Raw genomic sequence first — 22,988 nt, 5'->3', positions numbered from 1 at the left:
AAACCCTGAAGCCTATTAATATATTTCTTAATGATCATTTATTTATTAACAATGGTTACATATCTTTGACTATTGCCTATACCAGTAATTACATATGGGCCTTTTATATTATTGGGGTTAGAAGAGATGTTAAATGTGTTAGAATCTTTCACACCATGCTCTCTATCTGGATCCTGTCTACTCCATGTTCCCCCAAAATAACCTATACAGAAAATCCTTAAAAGGGGGCATAGAAATGAGCATGTCTGAGCTGAGAAATGATGTCTGTGGAATTTTAAGTAAGCATATAACGATATAAAAATAGATACCATACCTGCCACAAAAATATCCACACAGCCCAAAATGACCTCTCGTTCTCTGTAAGTCCACCCATCCACCCACACATTACTAACATCATGCATCAAGCAGATTTGTTTCGAATATTAAAGGTGATAAATGTTAATGATATTTATGTTGAATTATGTCTGTTAATCAGTGTGTCATTTATTGCTGATTTACTGAATTCATTTCTCAGACTTTATTCCATTTACATCTAGGAGACATCCGATCAGAGTTTATTAGAAAAGGTCATGAAGGGCTAGAGATTCTATTACCTTCTACAACTTTTATCATTTTGTATCTTTACTATCTTTACTTTTCCTACCACAGCCTATGGGAGGATCATTATTCACATTTAGAATTACTATTGCTAAGTATATCTCAGGTAATAGAATCCAGCCTGAAAATGGTAGTCATGTAAAATTAAATGAAATTTGCAATAAGTGAATATGGAATAGTAGGATTTAATCACTACGCAAGGTAATGTGAAGATGAGATATTAAATAGGTGAGCTTAAACATTCACTATGAAGTATGAAGTGGGGACCCCATTTCCTACAAGAAGGCTATGTGGGGAAATTTCTTGTCAATTATTAAACATAATATATAATCAATATATATCATGCTGGTCCAGCTCAGGCCTTCTTGCATGAGAAACTCAACAAGGTCAGCTCAGCAGGAGAAACTTAGCATGGTCTATCCTTCATAACGTACGGTGAAGTTGGTGAAATAGAATGTTTCAACGTTTAATAAATACACTCACTTGCGAAATGATACCATACAACATTTAACTTTGATATACTGTATACTCAGTGTGCTTCTATACAGTACATGTCCTGTTGACATTGGCAACACATGGTTTCTAAATGTACTTTAAGAAACCTTGGGGTCACTGTATAAAATTATTCTGGTGTAATGTTTGAAAGGTGGTCTAATCACCATAGAAACCAATGAATGGTCTTCTGGTCCCATGATTTATATTACTAAAAATAAATATATCAATGAAAGAACCACATACTCAAAATAAGCAGCTATCAATTTATTATATCCATATGCTGTACTGTAATACTGCTTTTGGATATGTGCCGGTATAATCTGTATACTGTTATAAATACATAATACTTTCCATTAATTTTGCATATCTGCTGTGTGGATAGGAACACACTTTGTCTATTTGCTGATTTAAAACTTTCACACTTATGTTTATGTCAGTAAGCAATTTGTGTTTAGCTATTGTCTTCCATAATGCTTGCATTCACAACAAGCCAATGCGATTAACAATGTAATGCAACAGAATCCTCCTTGCTTTAATGTACCGTCAACTGTACAAACACGCTCTGGAATGAAAATGAAGTATGACTGCAGTAATACATGCAAATGCTACTAGAGTAAGTGGAGAACAAAATGCCATTGAGTTATATGATAAAATGCATCAGTGTTATGCTGAAAACCAAGTAAAGAAGGGACACGAAACAGATATAAAAAAAAAAGTGGCATAAATAAACTTCAAGTGCAATCATTTAAATCTGCCAGGAACGGATGTACAATAAAGTAATACATTCGTTCAGAGGCAAGGGAATGTAGCCTACTCACCTGCTTCTGTTTCAGAAAGTGAGACCTTGATTAAGAGTAGTTTACTACAGGGTGATTCGGGCTTGAGAAATTAGATAAGATTATCATATTACATGTTTTAAAACTGGTCATGGGTTTAATTAGACATAGCTCTCAACACATACATGTTTATAATTTTATAGCATGGTCTTCACTGTCTGCACACCCAACAGAAGATGCCCCTTTCAGGTACACCTACAGCTAGATTCTGTTACAGGAGAATATAGATTATGTATGTTTGTTCATGGATACAGCATATCTGCTCTCTCATACACTGCAATAAAACAGTTGTACATTTTATGTCAGGTAATAGAATGTAGTGAAGAACTCATAATGCTCCTGCACCACTGGGATCAACATTGTACGTATATTTGGCATTAAGGAATGAATGGGAAATCACATATTAACAGAACTTTAATTTCACGACTGATGTCACATGACGATACAATGACATTTTTTCTTGCCTGTGTCCTTTTTTAGGAAGGAAGGAAGAACTTACCAAGACAGCACAAGTCACATGAATGGTTCTTTCTGGTGGAGCTGGCCTACTGTTTATTTCCACCGAAAACCATACTCTGTATGGTGATGATTTCCTGCCTATGGTGGTATAAAAGAGGTTGATTATTTCAATGACATGTATCATTTACATGCAACTAGCTCCAGTAACTACACTAAACTACACAAGCTGTATTGTCCCTAAATATTACAGACCAACACTGCCCTTATTTCATTGGGAAATTAATTTTAAGCTAATATATCCTGTGGTACTTATATTTAACAAAACTCTTCACATCACATGATATTTAATTGTTTTTTTTGGATGTACCAAAGAATACATTAGCATTACTCAGAATGGTACAAAAATTCAAAAGTTCCATGACTGTTACAATATCAAAAAGATATATTCCAATTTGAGTCATCCTTATCAGACAATTGTGCTGTAAAATTGAAATATCAATTGATCCTTAACCTTGCTGTATGTTTATGAATTCAATGTGTTTACCAACCTTTGTCTTAAAAAATAACAGAGATACAAGGGGAACATGAAATTGTTGTTTCCATAGTCATACAATTTATACAACCACAGTTAAATTCTGCATTGATGGAGGTTGTTCAGTAGTCTATGACTGCATACTATATTAATATAACTGTGTGCACACAATGAGAGCAAGAAAATAAAGATGGTTTTACATATATATATACACCATGATTCACACAAAAACAACTGCAATTATGTTATTATAATACAAAGGTTTATCACGGATTGAACTTTTGAACCAGCAAACAAGGCACATCCTACACTAAATGAGAACATCAGTATGGCCCTGGTAAATAATGCAAAACCCTTGACTACAGTTATATTTTCTTGCAAGGGATACCAGTACATAACGGAAGAATATTTGTAATGTGCAAAGGCATTGTATGGGTATACACCAGTATTAAACACATTATTTATATTCGTAGCTTAAGAAAAGATTATAAAAAAAGATGTGCAGTTATATTATTTTTTTTTTAAATGGACAAATACAAAAATCATTTAAAACACCCTGCTTCATAGTTTTCTGTTGGCCCAATTAAAACTTGTAACTTCTACAGAAGACTGTATCGTCTCTAACACAGCTGTATAAATATGTCATCCTCAGAATGCAATGCTACAACGTTTTAACAACAGAGGTACTTTTGGCTTCAGTGATCTGTCAACTATTTAAGAAACAAACAATTACGTAATGCAATTATTTTACTACCTTCCATACATTATCGGTTGAGTTTTTCCACTGCCCTTTGCACAGCATGATGGAAGGTGTGGAGAAGATACAAATTGTGTGCCGGTTCCATATGGATTGCATGGTTAAGTTATCTTAGCTCTATTTTAAAGCAGTTGAATCAAGTTGTCAGGAAGGGAACAGTGATTGATCCCTTCCGTGTAACTCTCATATATTCTGAGTCAATCCATGAGAGTTAACTCAAAATTGATCTTTCATCAGTCAACTCTTGTTTTTAGATATGTGCTTACCTGGACTGCTCTAGAAAACTGCTCATTGTTATGCGATTAGACATTTGCTATTGTGTACTAAACAATATAAAGACGAACAAGCAAAGATCTAGAAATGTAAATACCATGGTTGCGATCACAATTAAGGCAAATTAAAGCTTCTATAAATGTCAAACAAATTACGCAATGCTTAATGGATCTGTAATTGTTGCTTTGACTTTCTATGATATATTGATGCCAAATTCAGAGGTCACAATGCTTACTGTAGTTGTCAGAATGATTTTGCTTAATATGTAGACATTATTATTCATCAGCAAATGTAACAAGTAACAGAAACTGAAAGCCAAGATGTAAAAGTTCTCGGCTAACCAATAAAACACTTTGCTATTCTATCAAAATCAAACGCTGTGCTTTTTATAAATCCATTAAGCGTACTCACATTTAGACACTAAATTACTTGATTGGTCTCTGCATCTAAAATGACTTAAAGTGCAACATGGCATGTGGAGATAATAAGCTGAGGATGCCTAAGTAAAGATCTGATTGTTCTTGATTTTCTGTAGAGTACTATAAAAAATAACCCCGTAAAATGTGTCCCTGTAAATTAATAATGGTAAAAAAAGCAAAGGATGAACAGCAAGTTTCATCTATGCGGCATAGCTGCATCTCTAATGCTAAAACATGTATTGCCTGCAATAAATAGAGATTAATGAGTTTGTAGTAACTTTATTACAAATCAACCTTCTCACATAGAAGGGTTTTGGACACAATTTATAAAAATGTAAAAAATATATAATTTTTTACATGTGTAAATGAATCTTTTTGCTATTATTCAATGCACCTATACAAATTACTTTACTGAGAGGGTTGTATATAAGTGGAACAGACTCCCAACAGAAGTAGTAGAGGCTAACGGTGAGGGAATTGAAACACGCATGGCATGGCATAACCATAAAGCTATCCTGATGAGACCAAGGACTGATTCTGGTCTTAGTCGTTAAAGCAGGAAAAACAGAAAAAAATAGATGGGCTTTATGGTTCTTATCAGCTGCCAGTACCGAGGAGAGGGAGACCCCCCTCCGTCAGCCAGCAGTCTCAGCTGCCGCCACGGAGGAGAGGGAGACCTCCTTCCGTCAGTCAGCAGCCGCAGCCATGGAGGAGAAGGAGACCTCCCTCTGTTAGCCAACAGCTGCAGCAGCTGTTGCGAAGGAGAGTCCCCCCTCTGTCAGCCAACAGCCACCATTACCGAGGAGAGGAAGACCTTCATCCACCCCTCTGGTGGTAAGACCAAGAACTGCAGGTGTCTATACTTATAAATTACGGTCTTGCCACACTCAAGATGGCCGCTGGAAGTGACATCAGACTTTTTGAGCCTGACCTTGGCTCGTTTATCGTTATTTCCTGACTTCTGGCACCCTGACCTCAGCTTTACTTTGACCTTGAACCCGTATGCTCATTGTCTCCTACCTGCATCAGTGTCTCCAACCTCGCTGTGCGTGACGCATACTGTATATTTTATAAAGATTTGTCTTCAATGTATTGCTGATGCTCGAATGTAACAAGTAACTTTTGTCTTCTCAGTGAGCAGTTTGTCGTTGAGCATGTGGGAAAACTGGTCAGCGTTAGACATGACAGTTGATATCAGATGCAGCCAAGTAAATCTTCTCAATGACAGACATATAGCGACAAAAATGTCTGAAAACATAGTTATCTGTCGATCTCAAAGGGATCACTCTGCTGGAAGAGCTTCTTTAAATTGGCCTCTGGAAAAGTCATCCATCATCTCATTTTTTAAATTTTTATATCTTATCTAACGGGGAGAAAAATAAATCTGACCTGGGATTAGGTCGCTGCACTTGTAAAAAGACTTCAAGCAGGGTTTACCGTTTTAGTCATAAAAACAATAGAAATAGTGATATGATACCATTTGGCAAGAAGCGGATGGATAAATTATGTCACATTGTACTGTAAAGCTGTTTTTTTGTTAAACTGAGGTAATGTTACATAGAAACATAGAAAGTGACGGCAGATAAGAACCATTAGGCCCATCCAGTCTGCCCAACCTCTGAGTACTTTCCTTTAGTACCTGCCCTTATCCTATATCTAGCTTGGCCTTATGCTTATCCCATGCTTGCTTAAATGACTTTACTGTATTAACAACTACCACTTCTGCTGGAAGGCTATTCCATGCGTCCACCACCCTTTCCGTAAAGTAAAAGTTACCTTTAAACCTTTGCCCCTCTAGCTTCAGACTATGTCCTCCTGTTGTGGTAGTATTTTGTTAACTTTATAGTATTTAACTACAGTACACTAAGGCTACATATGTAAAACTGAGGAGGCAGATAGAAATGGGTCAATTTGTGGACCCCTATTATACAGAGCTGCATTGTTAAAGCGATATATCAACAACGATTTCACTTAATTTAATGTAAAGGAGAGCAGAATCTCTGCATGTCTCTTGGCAAGGACAAGTAGACCCTGCAAACCCTCCTTATCTTAGGCTCCACAAACCCAGTGGGGAGCCCCAGTTACTGCATCCTTGACTTTGGTTCAGACTCAGGTGTCCCAACAAAGGGTTATGAAAGTTATTGACACATATGGGTCATTTTGGTGGCATGTCTGGCACAAACCCCTTTCTCTCATTTCTGCTTATGGTACAATACCTTTACAGATTAACTATACAGTATGATAAATTAATACTGTGCTATGCACTGATTGACAATGGGGCATCAAGGTCAGCAAATTAGTGCATTTAATATTGCCAATTATATGGGAAAATAATAGTGGTTAATAAAATGTTCTGTGCACATGGATAAGCTTTAACTTCCATACCTCAGAGCAGATCAATATGTACATGAACGAGAAGATGCAATTCCTGAAATGAATTTGCAAACACTTCACTAACCATTTTCTACTTTGTCATGGTGTGTGAACAAAAGCAGACAATAAAACACTGCTTAATGGAGCAGCGACAAAATTGAGCCTGGGATGCACATTTATTACAGATTTAGAAAACAAAACGAATGAAAAGGGTACATGAGTGTGTCATCCTTCTTGATTATAGAACTGATAGAAATTAATGATTTATATTAATAATGAATGAGATTAAACTCAATAGGAAAAAAATTGCCATGTCTGTCCTGGACACCAAACTATACTACATAAAGTGTCATTTGAGCAAATTAATAAATCGATCACACATATATATATAACCCTGCGCACAAAATAAAAATCCTCTTTGTGCTCTTCTCCTTTCTTTCATATACAGTACTGTGCAAAGGTTTTAGTCAAGTGTGAAAAAATGCTATAAAGTAAGAATGCTTTCAAAAATAGACATGTTTATCATTGCAAAGTGAGTGAGCAGAGGAAAAATTTAAATCAAATCAATATTTGCTGTGACCACACTCTGCCCTCAAAACAGCATCAATTCTTCTAGGTACACGTGCACACAGTTTTTCAAGGAATGTGGCTAGTAGGTTGTTCCAAACATCTTGGAGAACTACCGTCCACAGTTCTGTGGATTTAGGTAGCCTTCGCTGCTTTTCTGTGAATTCAATAAACGAAAATTGTTCTAGAGTACCAACAAAATACAAATCACCTTAATTGCCCAGTAAACACTCAATTTACCGGTACTTTATCTTAAGGCAGCCCACTAACATAACGTTTTCATAACTTTTTGGACACTCAAATATTTAGAGATACACTTCAAAAATATCCATTTGAATATTTCATAATCTAGGTGTTGTTGTAACAAGAGATTTTATGATAAATATTAAGATGATTAGAGTAAAATAGATTTCAAAATTTGGAAAGAATGCATGTTCTGCATCTGTCTACAGGTTTTGGGACACAGATAAGCATTGTCAGGGACACAAAAAAAGCGAGCATTCAGCTGTTGGTAAGCAAGATAGGCAAGAAAAAATAGATAGCACTCGCCAAATTTAGGGTACTTTGACATAGTGGCGGGCTAAGCAGTGGCCACATAGTGTGATGGAATCCCCAATGTTTATGCCTTAGGTGTTAGAGTTTCCTTTCAGTGTATATGTGTATGCCTTTTATGCTTTTTATGATGTGCGCTCCCCTAGTTTGTATTTTTGGATTGTAAGGGACAGACTGGGAAAACAAAGTGGCCCTGGCACTTCATGGCCAGCTCTTAAACTTGCGTAGTGTGCAGAAGCGTATATCTAGCCCATGGGCACGCATTACAGTATCTGATCTGCTGTGTGAGCAGCAGCAAAGGTACAAGATGCCACATCAGACATTTGCTCGGTTTGCTAGAGGCTGAGCATCATGTTACAATCCAATCTCCTGAAGTAAGATTTGTATAACACGGGTACTGTTCTTTCTGCTACATGAAACTTCAAGAAGGCCTACCAAAAGCTAGGGGCATTTTTTGCCTGCAATGACATCCTAAGGTGATAGGTAATGGATGCTGTATTTCTGACTTTTATACCTTGATTAATGAACAACCATGACACCCAAAAAAAGTGAAATGATAATTAGAAACGGTTCATGGATGTATTTATGAACATGAGGTAATTTGCAGAATATGCAATACATCTGCAAAACATCAAAACAACACTGTGTGATTATACACAATTATATGCTTGAATCCTGGTAATATTTGATGTGTGTTTACAAATTTCTTTGTGTCTGACCACACAAAAATACATTTTAAAATGAAATATATAATTTCTCATTATGCAATATTATATGTAGTATTATGTGGGTGATTTTAAATGCATGGGAAGGATGGTCATAAATATGAACTTGTATTGCAGAAATCTCATAACACAGCAATATAAACTGTGGCTGAAACCCATCACCTGCCTCCAATTTTCAGTATGAAAGCTCATAATGCACTATAGTTATACCTCCTTGACCCATGTAATTGGTTATACACATCTCAGAGTAAGTAATTATGGTGCTAGTGGGTGGCTGGCCATGCTATCACCTGCTGGAACTCAATTTTAAAGTGTTACAAGGATCCTTTCCTTATATTTCTTGTGATCATAGCTTGTCAATAAGTGCTTTTCGAGAGCAGTTGTAATGATGAAATAAGAAAACTCAAAACCATAATAAAGCCATATAAAAAAAACAGATTGTTTGATTGCTGGGATTATCTGATTTCCCAGCAAAAAATTGTGAAAATGTTACTACTAAAAAGTGTTTCAAAAATAGAACCAAACATATTAAAAATGTAATGACCAGTGGTAAATAGACCAAGTAATGAAGTCAACACCATTACCGATTCTTCTGCTTCCATCTCATTGAGCCCTTGTCTCCTAATACACTATATGGACTTGTATTGAGACACCAGGCCTTTACACCAACAGGGACTGTGATGGCATCACATTCGAAACACATAGACATTAATATGTAGATGGGCCCAAGGGCATAACTAGAAACCACGGGGCCCTGGTGCGAAAATCTGGTTCGCACCAGGGCCACTGGTCTGTGCCATCATTGCCCCACCTTCCAACATACAACATATGTAAACACACTTACACAAATTACACACAGTCCATCTAACCCTACTCACACAACTATGCTCACACACACACACACAAGTACACATCTATGCTCACATATACACATGTACACATCCATTCACACACACAAGTACACATGCATACACATACGCACACACATACGCACACACATGCATATATATATATATATATAAAACACTTTCAAAAGATGGTCAGCACTCCAGGTCTTTAAAATTGACAATTTCATTTTATTCAAAGTCAAGTCGACGTTTTAGTCATTGCTGACTTTCATCAGGACATATATATATACTGCATATATACACATATCATATTTGCCCGAATATAGGCCTTTAAAGTGGGGGTGCGGCTTATTATCTGGGTTTAGCCCAGGAATGCGCAATTTGTATCGCCCAACGCCCGGGACATGCAGTACCGGGCGCCGGGCAGGCAGCAGGGTTAGGATACAGATCCCATGCAGCGCTGCAGGGGACCTGCATCCTACTCTCCGATACGCTCAGACAGCCTCCCCTGCCAGCACTTTCCACGGGGGGAATGCCAACACGAGAGATTGTCTAAGCGCATCGTGCAGACGTTCACCGGCTGCGGCGATGCGCGTAAACAACCTCCGATGCCGGCACGCCTGCTCGATGTGCTTTAACAATCTCCCTTGCCGGGACCCCCCCCCATGGGATTGTTAAAGCACATCATGCAGACGTGCCGGCAAGGGGAGGTTGTTTACGCTCGCCGGTGAACGTCTGCGCGATGCGCTTTAACAATCTTCCTTGCTGGCACTTCCTACGGCGGAAGTGCCGGCACCGGAAGTTGTATACGCGTATTGCGTAGAATTGATGTCCCCCGCTGGGCCCGCAAGACACCTGGGACTCCGGGAGTCTGCACTGGTAAGTCTAGGGGTGGGGGGCACATCTCGTGGGGGACAGAGAGTGGCAGCATATCTCAGGGGGGGGACAGAGTGGCAGCATATCTCGGGGGGGACACAGAGTGTCAGCATATCTCGGGGGGGACACAGAGTGGGAGCATATCTCGAGGGGGGACAGAGTGGCAGCATATCTCGGGGGGGACACAATGAGTGGCAGCATATCTCGGGGGGACAGAGTGGCAGCATATCTCGGGGGGGACAGAGTGGCAACATATCTATTACAATTTTAAAAAGCACCTAACTTTTAGGATGCGGCCGATACTCGGGTACGGCCTAAAATCGAGCCAATACGGTGTATATATATATATATGCAAACACATATACATGTATCCCAACTATCACCCCACCCCCTGCTTACCTCGCACCACTCCTGCAGCTTTCCCGTGGGGTCACGCGACTCTGATGCATTCCTGTCTCCCCGTGCCGGTTCAAAATAAGTTAGAAAGGGCTTCCTACCTGGACCGCACCGATACAGGTCGGAAGAGCCCTTTCTAAATAATTTTCAACTGGTACGAGGAGACAGGAAGAAGGGGGTCGCACCAGGCCCCCTAGAGGCATGGGCCCTGCACTTATGCCAGTGGTTGGGCCCCCATTTGCAGTTATAACAGCTTCCTCTTCTGGGAAGCCAGTGTTTCTGTGGAAATATTTGGACATTCATCCAGAAGAGCATTTGTTAGGTCAGGCAATGATGTTGGATGAGAAGGCCTGGCTTGCAATCTCAGTATTAGTTCATCCTAAAAGTGTTTGGGTTTTTTATGAGTAAGAATATTAAGTATAATCTGCAGGAGGACTTTATGAAAAAACAGTAATGTACTTCTTGCCGACAATAAAGAATTATCCAAAATGCCTTTGAAAATAATCCTCATTATGATCACTTTCATGAAAAAAATATGCTGTATGAATTATCTTTAAAAATCTAAGTAAATACATTAAAACTCTATATATAAAGTATTAAGGCTACTTGCTTTTACAGAATCATTCAAGATTTCAATTACTTTCCTATCAGCGAGAAGCAGAGAAACGATACATTTTAAACACATTAAACATCAAGCAACTCCATGAGAGTACCGCTAATTTCTTTATGCAGTGTAAGCAATACTAATTAGATGTATGTTTGTAGCTTAATATATTCAAGGCTGGTATAATTAATTAAGTTATACATAAGTTTATGCAACTTAGTTTCTCCCATGAATGATTGGTTGAATCAGAGAACACCTAAATCACAATCGTACTTGTGAGTGGAAGAATGTAGTCAGAGTTCTAACATTTTCTTTTATTTTTTTTGTTTCTATTATATTTAGTTTGTTCTCATTCTACACGGTATCTCCACAACAAAGCATTTTTAGCTAAGATTTGCACTATGTCTCTTTAATCACTATGCACTATCCATTGCTTATCTAGATCATCCATTGTGCTGAAGCTTTCTAAACTTCATCAAACTGGAACTCCTTTCTATTTTTTACTTGATATTGGTTCAGACATTGGTTCAGAAGGGAGGTAATTGCAGAAATCCCTTGCTTGGATTTACTGTAGAAACACTGACTCTCTGCCCTGATCTTTGATGTCTGGTCTAAAAAGCCTCATGACAGAAACATGTTAATGTTTGTGACATATTGAGAAACATTAATAGCAAAAATAGAATTTATAATCTAACTACAAGCAGATCCCCAACAAGCATCTGTGCTGCAGGTTCAAAGATAATTAAAGGGGGGGGGGATAACAGAGAAGTCATTAGAAGAAAGAATCTAATCTGTCTGCCAGCTTGGAGTAGTCATTTAACTTTGATGGCATTGCTCTCCATGACTATCAAATCCCAGAGTATGTTCAAAGGCAGTAAAAAACAGGGCACAAGTTTATTAAGAAATAAAATAGTGCAGTTCCACGTGTCATTTTATGCTTCAACGAAGAACAGGAATACAACCATCATAACGTTTCATTTTCAAGCCCCATAAGTAACTTGTCTCAGACAGACAGCATACAATTTTCCTTTCAAAGTTATCTTTGCAGACATTGTGCTAAACACATTGTATGTGAACCGGCTTTCTAAAAGCAGAGGTCTGCCATAAGCGGGATAGCAAATTGCCTTATTAATGAAATGTCATTTTCGAAAACAGATCCGGGGGAAAAAGTCTAGGTCATATCTAAAATTTCGGACCCCTACTAACGTTTAACATGACATTTTTCTCCTGAAAGTTATGCTTATAGGAAATGAGAAAAATAAAACGCCGCCCGTGAAAAATACATTTGGGAATGATGTCCTTGTCTAGTAAATGACATAGAATACGTTGGCAGGTGTGATGTGCAGACATACAAGGAAAAAATTAAAAGACAATTAAACCAGAAGCATTGCAAGGTGAAGGTGATGCACGTAAAAGAAACATGAAAATTGGTTTTATGGAAGCTGTCATAGAGACACGGTAAAATTCAATAATTTAGTTCAAAGAGAATGTTATTGTAAACTATTTCCACTGCTGATGCCTTCCTGGTATTACATTCATATATGAAGTGATACGTGTGTGATGGACCTAAAAATAGTCAACTGAACCTTAAAAAGAGACAATGTCCTTGATATATACAGTATACAGTATAGGACATAATAATCCGAAGTAAAAGCACATTATGTTCTGATGTTAAAGTTGTAGTGTATACTAAATGTACTCGACACAGTGAACCATATGATTATTTTCCATAGGCGCAAGTACATACTAAATAGTCTAGACAGGTAAATACCAGAAGGTGTTAAGGCACACGGGCAACAGAGATATTTTATTACAATAGTTGTGAGAAGTTGTAGTTAAGTCAGGAATCGGCTTCTTATTCTACAAAATAATGAGTGACAAGAAACAAGCATTAAAGGATCTCTGCAGGAACTGTGACACCATTGTATAAGGCTCTCACACATTTTTAATGAGTGACTGTCAGTGACCGAATCATTGACTGCCTGCAAACGGACAGTGCCTGTTGCCCCGAGAAAGTAGCACATGAGTTCTAAAGTGCATGCTGCTTCCTCAAAATTTTGGAAGGCAATATTATTTTGAAAGTATAGTGGTACTTTAATCACATAGCTATACTGCTGGTATACCCCATTTTATCACTTTATTATTTAGAAAGTAAGATATACTGTTTTTTTTTATTTTGATTCATTTTGAAAAGTTAGTGTCATGTATTATTTTAAAAAATACAACATAAAAAAGCAATGTGAGAAGTGAATTTTCATCTTGAATAAAAGATGCTAAGTACCAATATTCTACTGTCACAGAAAAGTTCTCACATTTGAATAAAGGCATTTAATATTAAAATGCTAAGCTGGTAACTGTAGAGAAACATCTTATAATGAACATTTCGTTTAGTCCACAAAAAACACCTAGTGTTCAAACTTACTAAAGTGTCTCATTGCTCAGATAATGTGAATATACTGGATATGACATTATTGGTTTAATGCATATGGAATGTGTGAAATACAAAAGTGAAATAATATCTAATATTTAATATATAAATGTTATGCTGTTCAAGATCTTCCAGTTCAACAGTACCTTGGCCATCTATGTGTTCTGGTAAGCTGCCATGTTGAAACTGCTGGTTTTCTTCTTCTACAACAAACCAAATTACACCTAAAAAATAGACAACAGATGTTGCATTAATGGCTAGATTTGTTTACTTCTAATGTGCAGATTTCTTTATTAATAAACGTATACTGTTCATGACAAGAAAGGTGTAAACCCTCAAAGTGTGAATTATTAGTGCAGAATCAAATAATTTTTATTCATAACTGCTCTCTAGAAAACCCCTCTTTTGATGAATGTGTAAGACAAAAATTAGCAAAACGTTTTAATAAACATTCAAATAAATTAATAAGTTACGAGCAACAGTTAGTATTGAGGCGATCTTGACAAACGTAGGGCCCCTGCAAAAATTGTACTCACTTTATAAGCATGTCTGCTCACTTTGAATACTGCAGGAATTACAAAGCTTCATAAACATAGAAACATCGACATTAGTTAATAAATAATAATAAAGGTATCATCTTTTCTCTCTTTCTATGGTACAACTCTATACCCTCATCAACTTTACTAACAGGCTCAGATGATGGACTCAAAAGCTAGGGCTTGTAACTAGACTTGCGCATTTGGTTTCATACCGAATTTTGCTTTTTTGTCCATTCGTCCTAAAAACACAAGACACACTATGAGAAGAATCTTGCCATTTTAATTCAACTTCTTCTATGTGTTTATTTCTCGTTTTCACAGCATCCTGGACAGACGAATGGGCTTTCCGATAACAAAAATGTTGGATGAATTTTGTTCGAACAGAAGACGGAGACGAACGAAAACCAACTTTCCTCCAGTGCCCAAGTCTACTTGTAACCAACTTCACAGACAAACTACTTTTAGCCAGAAAGAATACAAATATGTCAAATCTGAACATCTTTGAACTCTTATATGTGGTTATTTTGCAACAGTCACGTATACAAAAGGGGAGTACAAGTGTATTATGCTGCCTCTAAAAGACTAAGACTAATGAGCTTCTCCTTTAAGAAGGTCCAGTCTTTTCCTGTGGCGAGGCTTCTTCAAAGTGATATCACAGATTTCACTATGTATTATCAACTATGTATTGTCAGCCTGCTACTGACCTTTAAACAGATTGTGTTTGTTAAACATACCTTTCTAAAGTTCTAAAACAATACAGTGTTTAAAATTGAAATCTCATAGCCCACATATTGAGCTCTGATTGTTGGTGAACACACCAACAAACACCACTTGTTGACATTATAGGTGCACAAAGACTTACAATGTAGTGTAACTTTTACTTAACCTATAAAGGTGGTTCAAAAACAATTATTGGTAGATGACTCATTTATCTCTCAGTTCAAAGCCATCTGAAGTAGAAAAAGAGTTAATAGTGAGCTGACATTTAACATTTCCACAGTTTTGTTTTGTTTTTTGGTAGATAAATGCAACAGCATCCCATCACAAGTGGTAGAGGCAAATACAGGGAATTTAACCATGTGTGGGATAGCCATATAGCTATCCTTAATCTATGATGCGATAAATTAAGACTTGAATCTTACATCAGGAGAAATAGGTAGACTAGATGGGACAAATGGTTCTTATCTGCCGTCAACTTCTATGTTTCTATAAACAGGTATAGCCGTTACAATATAGTGTAGGTATGGGCATTATAAAAGTGATTGCTTTGCTTTAGCATGATACCTGAGCATAGACATCATTGGTGCAGTATATCTATGACTGTATTAGTACTGCATTACAATTGTAACTTCCGTGGTATGATCCCCAAAAAACTATAAATTACTTGAAATATCTAATGTGTTATATAAAACAATAACACAAACTAAGAAATGTAAACTGACTATCCTGCTTTGCTGTTGTGTCTTTATGTCTTTACTAAACAACACAAAACGAAGTTGTTTATATATTCGTTAAAATCAAGATAAACTTGAACCACCTTAGAGCTGGAGGAGGAAAATAATCTATATAAAAACCAATAAAATTTAGTTAACTGATAAATCTATATACATCATACTGAGTTTACACACATTTTCTAACAGATTTGAAACTAAGGAAAGTCATAAATGAACTTTAAAATACAAACCACTTTACTTTGGACATTTTTAATTTCTTTTAAACGGGATACTTTCATATATATTTGGTGACTATTTATTCTTTAATCTATTGCATTGTATATTTGATTTGTTATATCAGTGTCCTAGCTTTAGTTTATCATCTATAAATGTCAACATGATATACTGGCTTCCTCTCAAACCAATTTCCTTTGTTTATCAGTTTGGTTATTCTGCGTTATACAATGTCCCTAAAGAAAAAATAAACTTAGTGACTTTTAGTTTCAACTCATTTCCAAATACGAGACAGCAATTCCTAAAATCTAGCCTATGTCAACAAGGCCTAAGCTGGCCGGTGCAGTGAGTAGCTCCTCTAACACAAAGCCAGAGGTAGATCATCCTGTTGGGAGATCAGGCGCCCCGGTGCAGCGCTGCACTATGGACCAGTTAGGAAGGTCCAAGATCTAACCATCGTAATTACCACATGGACATCTGTGTCTATCCAGCACATGGCAACCATAACTGACACTGCACGTCCTTAAAAGGCAAAGCATCATGGGAATTGTAGTTCACAGCTAACATCTGCAGCTTTATCTACTGTTAACTGCACTTCCCATGATGCTCAGACAGCATCATGGAAATAGTATGTCTGGCTGAGCCTCATGGGAATTTAATTCAATGTGTTGGTTATTTTTAATATGCATGACTGTGAGTTCTGCAAGAGCAATCTGGAAAAAAAAGTGTCCCTCTTTCACATTTTGAAATGTTGGGAGGTATGACAGTATGTGGCCATATATTGTTCAGCTTGCCATTATCTCAAAGTACCACAAATTTGGTGAATCCTATATCATTTTTCATGGCTATATATATATAGGAGCTTGCTCGGTGAGACTGTATTGCATTATAATTTCAAGAGACTCTTATGCAATTTTAAATTTCAAATTACCACAAGAAAAGATATACAGAAAGGGGAGATTAGTGCCTGGGGCAGCTTGTGTTCTGTCCTGTGTCGGCCTAGACCAGTGCTTAGCCAAAACACACCACTGGTTGGAGATACTTAAACATTTCCAGTTACCAAGTTTACTATGTATTTACTGTGCAATATCACAGATCCAGAGAGTTTCTCATACAAGAACAGATAAGCTGACTCTGCATAGTCCATACTTCCTCACCTCCATTCACAATTGAACTCATGGCATTAGAGGCTTGTTTATAATTAGTGCACTTCATAATAGCCTGAGAATTAAAATGATAATTATATCATGACTCATTTAACTGTACTTTGTGATTACCTTGAAATAATCCCCGTTTCCATGGAGATACATCCATGCTGTAGGGAGCTGATGTACCAGGTTTCACAGTAATGCTTTGAGGTCCTCCAACAATTGGAAGATCTGACGTCACCTAAATTTGATAAACACAAAGTGAAACTACTGACAAGACATTTATTCTCAGAATTGCGGTTGAATCATAACCCAAGGGAATATATAGATATGTATAGTACAATGGACATAACTGATTCATGTAGCCTTTTTCAGTATAGAGCAAACAGAATGTGACAATATCAGTATTAGTTGCTCTTAATGAATTTGTGTTTTTTTAACCCAAATTATTATGTTACTATGTATTGTTATTATTATTTTTTAATTAAATATATAACACAGCCCATACATGGGCCAACCAGACCAGTCCATTTAAGCTGTAGCAGACTATGCAACATTTATTGTATGAGGGTAGTATATGGTGCCAGCTGTTACAATACTTGAAAAAAACCATAAGACCAAACCATTAACTGTGCTCTAGTGAATATTAACTATGTTTTACAGACCTAAGCCATGTGTAAAACATACTGGCATGAACGGTATCTCAGCCATCTGCAACTATACCACTGCCAAATAAAGTAAGTTTGTACTGGAAATCATTATCATTTGAATGACCATATACTGAAGTTTTATCTCGGAATAAAAAGTATTAATATCATACTGGCACAAGCTAATCTGTTGCTTATGTTGGGTATGAAGACGTTTACCCTATAAATCACTGTGCCTATATGATATCTGTCCCTGCATCAGAAAAATGATTTGATGATTAAATGCGTTAATACAAAAGGTTTCACACAAGAGAATATGAGTTCTTGCTTGGATAGTAATATTTTATCGTGTCCATCCATCTCCTTTGTTAACATACTGCCAACAATCTGAAAGTGTAACTGGCATACTTCAGTCGCACAATTCACAGGAGTCGGCACAAAGTAAGAGAGGTTAATGGTCTGTATCTTAGAACATTATTGTCCTGATATTTGCGATGTTCACCTTCCCTTAGTTTAGAACATTGGACAGAGGTGCTAGCTTATCTTGTAAAACAAATCTAAAAATACAAATTATTATCAGAATATTAGATCATTTTACTAAATCCCATTACATTTTACAGTGAGGTTGAACTTAATTTTGAACAAAGTTATTTACTAAAACATGTCAAGAATAGTAGTTAAAAAAAAAACAAAAAAATGGCACTGATAGCACCATGACTTTAAGGTAAAATATTTATTATAAAAGCACTGACACTTAATATTGTGGTTATTGTTTTCACATTGTTTCCAGTAGAATAGAAAGCTTAACCTAAATTCAGGTTTGTGCATTATAGAATAGTTATAGTAATAGTAGCATACAGTATATCATTTGACATGCCTTGGACATACATTTTTCAAAATTATTTTTTATAATTTTCATGGTAGGTATGCATCACAATGTTAATTCCATTTTATACATTTTTATATGCCAACGAACATAAAGCACTCATAATACAGCCAAACCATTCCATTATCAAATCATTAATGTATATTCCACTTGTAAGAGTTTAAATGTGATGTAAAGTATGCACATTTATACAAACTTTGGAACCTATTTGAATCTTACCTTGAATGTCAGTGTGTTGTTAGTATAATTGGGCACCATAAGGACCTTCTGAGTAATTTGCCGCACTTGGCAGTCTATAATGACATGATCCAGCGCCAAAGGTTCTTGGCCAATGCCTTTGAGGCCAAATATATGTTCTGTGCCATCTGTTTCATTTTTCAGTATTAGTTTTCCCTGTTAAAAAAAATGGGAAGGTATTAAGCCTTTGGCTGTGAATGTTTCCTCTTTAAAACCAAAAACACATAATTTAAACAATTACACAAATAGTCAAAGATCTAAGAGAACAGCTAAATCATACCATGATACATATAACATCTTTAGAAAACCCAGCATCCCATATTAGTTTCTATCCATATTACAGAAGTTTAATTACATTTTATAAAAAGTTAAATAATCCATCAAACTGATATCAGTATTTTTATTTTGATCAGTTTTCTTATTACTCTACTGTTTACATCTAATTATGTAATTGCATTAATCATTATTAATATACTAGCCGTCACTTTTACACTTAATACACTGATGAGCCGCGGTCAGAAATTTTGGGGCTCAGTATATGCTTAACGCCTGGGCCACCATGGCCCTCCCATCAGCCCACCACATGTCCATCCCATTAGCCTGCCCCATGATCAGCCTAAGGTTAGTGGTGTATATATATATAGTGTCTAACAATACAGCACACATACATACAGATACACACTACTGCTGCATGCACACAACCTGCCTTTATTGGCTCAGGAGGGGGTAGGCCGGTGCCAGCTCTTCTGCTTCCTCAAGGTCCTCACACGCTATGTTTGACTGCTGGGAAATGATGTCATATTCCAGCGCTCAGACTCAGCGTGTTGGACCAGAAGAAGTGTGTTAATTTATGAACATTTCATTACTGAAGTCACATTGCTTCAAGGCAATCTATCCTCTTTAAAGGACTATTTAGATACTGTTAAGATGCCCCAACATTATGATTGTGGAGGTCCTAGTTTTGTCTGAATTTTATAGAAGCCTGAAGTTCCATGCTTGTCGAACATTGATTAGACGAGTCAACCCATCTGATGTTGCTGATTCCCAGAGAAGCTAACAAAAACAATTTGAATACTTATAAAAAATATTTTCTGACAACAGATACATATGAGGAATATGTTAGAAGAATCATAAACCATTGGGATTTGTGTTTGGGCTACTAGTTTTTAGTTTTTTTGTCAACATGCAATTTCACAATTGCAATGGCTACTGTGACAACTTAGAACTGAATGTAGCCAGTTGACCAATGTCTCATAGACCTAGTGCTGGTCTGTAAATAAATGATATACATCTGTAAAATGCAGCAATGCTTCTTTGAAGGTTAGAAATTTAAAAAAAAAGTGACAACCATATTATTTTTATTGAAGGTGCTCTTACCGTGCATACACATTGTGAAATGGGCTTAAACATCAGGCAATATTGACCTTTTTCTCCTGCTGGTATAAACAGAACAGGTGGGCCATAAAACCCATCTCCTTCCAAGACAGCATTCAGCTTCCAATTTTGTTGCGTCATGTTACTCTGTGGAATACAGATTATTGTGTATACTTTTTATGCACAGTAGCAGGAACCATAATTCTGAATTCATTCAAATGCTGAATTCATTAATCATTATGTACTAAATACACATATACTATGCTAAATAGGGGTGATTAGGTAAATAGAAGACCAGTAACCATTTTATTTTTTTCTCTTCTAAGAAGGTCGGGGCTAAGAAATAGATTGCAAGTGAAAAAATCTGAGTGACAACAATTTAGATAACAATCAAACTTCATGTTTCCTTAGAAATATGGGAGTATTGATATCCAGGAATACCAGCATCTTGATTATGAACTCTAGGTAGAGTGACCCTATTACTGAGAAAAAAATTTGTATGAAAGGAGTCCCTACTATTGCTACTAGAAATTAAAAAGGGGTTAAACCATTCTTGGCTAACATCTGATCAGGCATATGTTTAAAATTTTGTAAAAATTCCTATTGCATACATTTAGAGACATACATACATTATAAGAAACAATTGGCAGCAGTACAAAGTAAGCAAATAGCTCATAAGCATCACTCTTATTGTATAATTTGTATGTATGATAATAATGTACATTTTAAAACAACACTGCCATTTGGAATATCAGAAATATGTCAAATTAGGTCTCTGCAGCTATTTTACATTAAACTAAACTTTACAGCATTATGTTGGAAAGCATTAAAAATGTAATGTAAAAAAAATCCCTTCGGGTAGGGATTTGCTGGTGAGGGACCCCTTTTGTTGACCTGTTCAGAAAGCATACCTGCATTTGGAGTTAATCTGGCACTATCATAGCGATTACCCAAATTTCATTTAAAAAACAAAAAGTTACCAAATAGCTTAAGTTTTCTGTTTTCCTTTGAACACATAGCTTAAAACTTTTAGTTACCTTATGGAAACTGGGATCTGTAGCAAAAGGGAACAAAACTACAATATATAATCAATATAATAATAATATTACTTTAACAACACAGTAGGAATACCTATAATTGGGAGGATTAATAATGCAATTCCTTAGAACTGCATATACAAACTCTTTAAGAACTCAACAATCTCTGCCTACAAGATGATGATGAATATGCCCGATATCTATATATGCACACATACACTATGAAACACTGATGTGTTTGCACAGCAGTTTATAATTTACCTAACAAAAAAAACAGACATTTGAGAGATTATAAAACTTATTTATATTAATTAGATTTTGAAAATGTTAGTAAAAACACTTACATTACTAAAAGTTGCTGTGATATTACACATAATAAAACCAGGACACTTACTATCGGTATTTCTTGAATGACAGCTTCACACGCAGGAGTAATGAATTCGAGTTCAGTTTCGGCACTGGTTGGGTTAACCACACATTCAATCATATAAACCCTCACATCATGGTAAGAATGCAGCAATACTTGGCAGGGATAACGGCCAGGTTTTCCAGGGACAAATTTCACTGGAAGAAGAACTCCATTTTCTGGGTGTAAGAAAATTTGCAAAATGTTAAGTTTTCACAGCCTGTTGCACAAAATTCTTCAAATGAAAACACATCTAATATCTATCCTCTATCTATTTAAGGTTGGAGGTACCAGATCTCAACTGTGTTACCCATTTTAATAAAGTTGGAATTAAAAAAATTAGTTAATTGACCTGAATGAAATAAAAAATTGACTGTAAATTGGGAATTTACCAAAACCCAAACTAGGTTGGGATTTGATACCCAGTCTATCAATGGGAACAGAGGCGTTAGTGTTCTCTTTCATCTGAGTGCCTAGCCACACACATGTAAATGTACTAAAAGGCAAAAAATAGGAATCACCATTATACGTCTATAAAATTTATTGTAAGGAAGATTTCAGATTTTCAATCTGATCCTTCCGAAGAATTTGGATTTCAATTAATATTCATTGAAGGATCATGGGATTTGAGAGCATGGCATGTCATGGCTATGTCTTAGTGATTATCACAGCTGGAAAGTAGAAAGTTATAATTTAAACCTACAAAATAAATAATATATAATATTTTGTTTTAAAAGTATATACGTAAAGTATGAAGTTTTCATTTTAACAATTGTTTTTTCTAAATGGTATATTTTGAAACCATTAAACCAAGTTAGCTTTTATATTGCGAACATACACCCAGTCATTGGCCAGGTTCCATTTTTCTTTTGTACTGACCAAAATTCAAATATCTGAACTGTTGGTAAATTTGCCCAAAATGGTTTTGAATAGAAGAAAACTGGATTAGACCTTTGGAGACCCGTAGCTCTATGTTACATGCCCCAGTGATTTTACATTCTCTGTGATATGTATTTTCTCCTTTAAAGTTTCTGTGAATAGATCAAAAACACTTGATTCCATAAAATAAGTATGACTTTCAAAGTAGAGAATAAGAAAAGATACAGCTCTCTTGCAATGTGTCAGAGCAAAATGACATACGCGTTTCTAAAGAGATGAATTGTTTAAGTGGCTTCAATTTTGACTTCAACAAAGAACAGGAATAACCTTATCTCCCGATTTCTTTTAATAAAGCTTTCAGAATCATTGCCATGTTTAGTATAGATGTTTCTTTTAAACTAACCTTTGAAAATAGTTTTGTCCTAATTTAC

General features: G+C 36.2%; 1 protein-coding gene across 1 annotated transcript in view; it reads right to left on the bottom strand.

Annotated features, from left to right (window-relative positions):
- CFAP47 (cilia and flagella associated protein 47) overlaps positions 1 to 22,988 on the bottom strand; it is a 138,669-nt gene that overhangs the window by 37,929 nt on the left and 77,752 nt on the right. The window contains exons 47-52 of the mRNA XM_053455984.1: positions 21,667 to 21,857; positions 20,239 to 20,382; positions 18,844 to 19,017; positions 17,221 to 17,332; positions 13,884 to 13,961; positions 2,428 to 2,525 (exon numbers count right to left, since the gene is read on the bottom strand). Of these exons, the coding sequence (XP_053311959.1) occupies positions 2,428 to 2,525; positions 13,884 to 13,961; positions 17,221 to 17,332; positions 18,844 to 19,017; positions 20,239 to 20,382; positions 21,667 to 21,857 (797 nt within the window). The remainder of the gene's footprint in view (positions 1 to 2,427; positions 2,526 to 13,883; positions 13,962 to 17,220; positions 17,333 to 18,843; positions 19,018 to 20,238; positions 20,383 to 21,666; positions 21,858 to 22,988) is intronic.

Source organism: Spea bombifrons, chromosome 2 (genome assembly GCF_027358695.1).
Source record: "Spea bombifrons isolate aSpeBom1 chromosome 2, aSpeBom1.2.pri, whole genome shotgun sequence".
In the NCBI taxonomy this organism is placed as follows: domain Eukaryota; kingdom Metazoa; phylum Chordata; class Amphibia; order Anura; family Pelobatidae; genus Spea; species Spea bombifrons.
The sequence above is the reverse complement of the archived record's forward strand: the minus strand, read 5'-3'. Positions and strand labels throughout refer to the sequence as shown.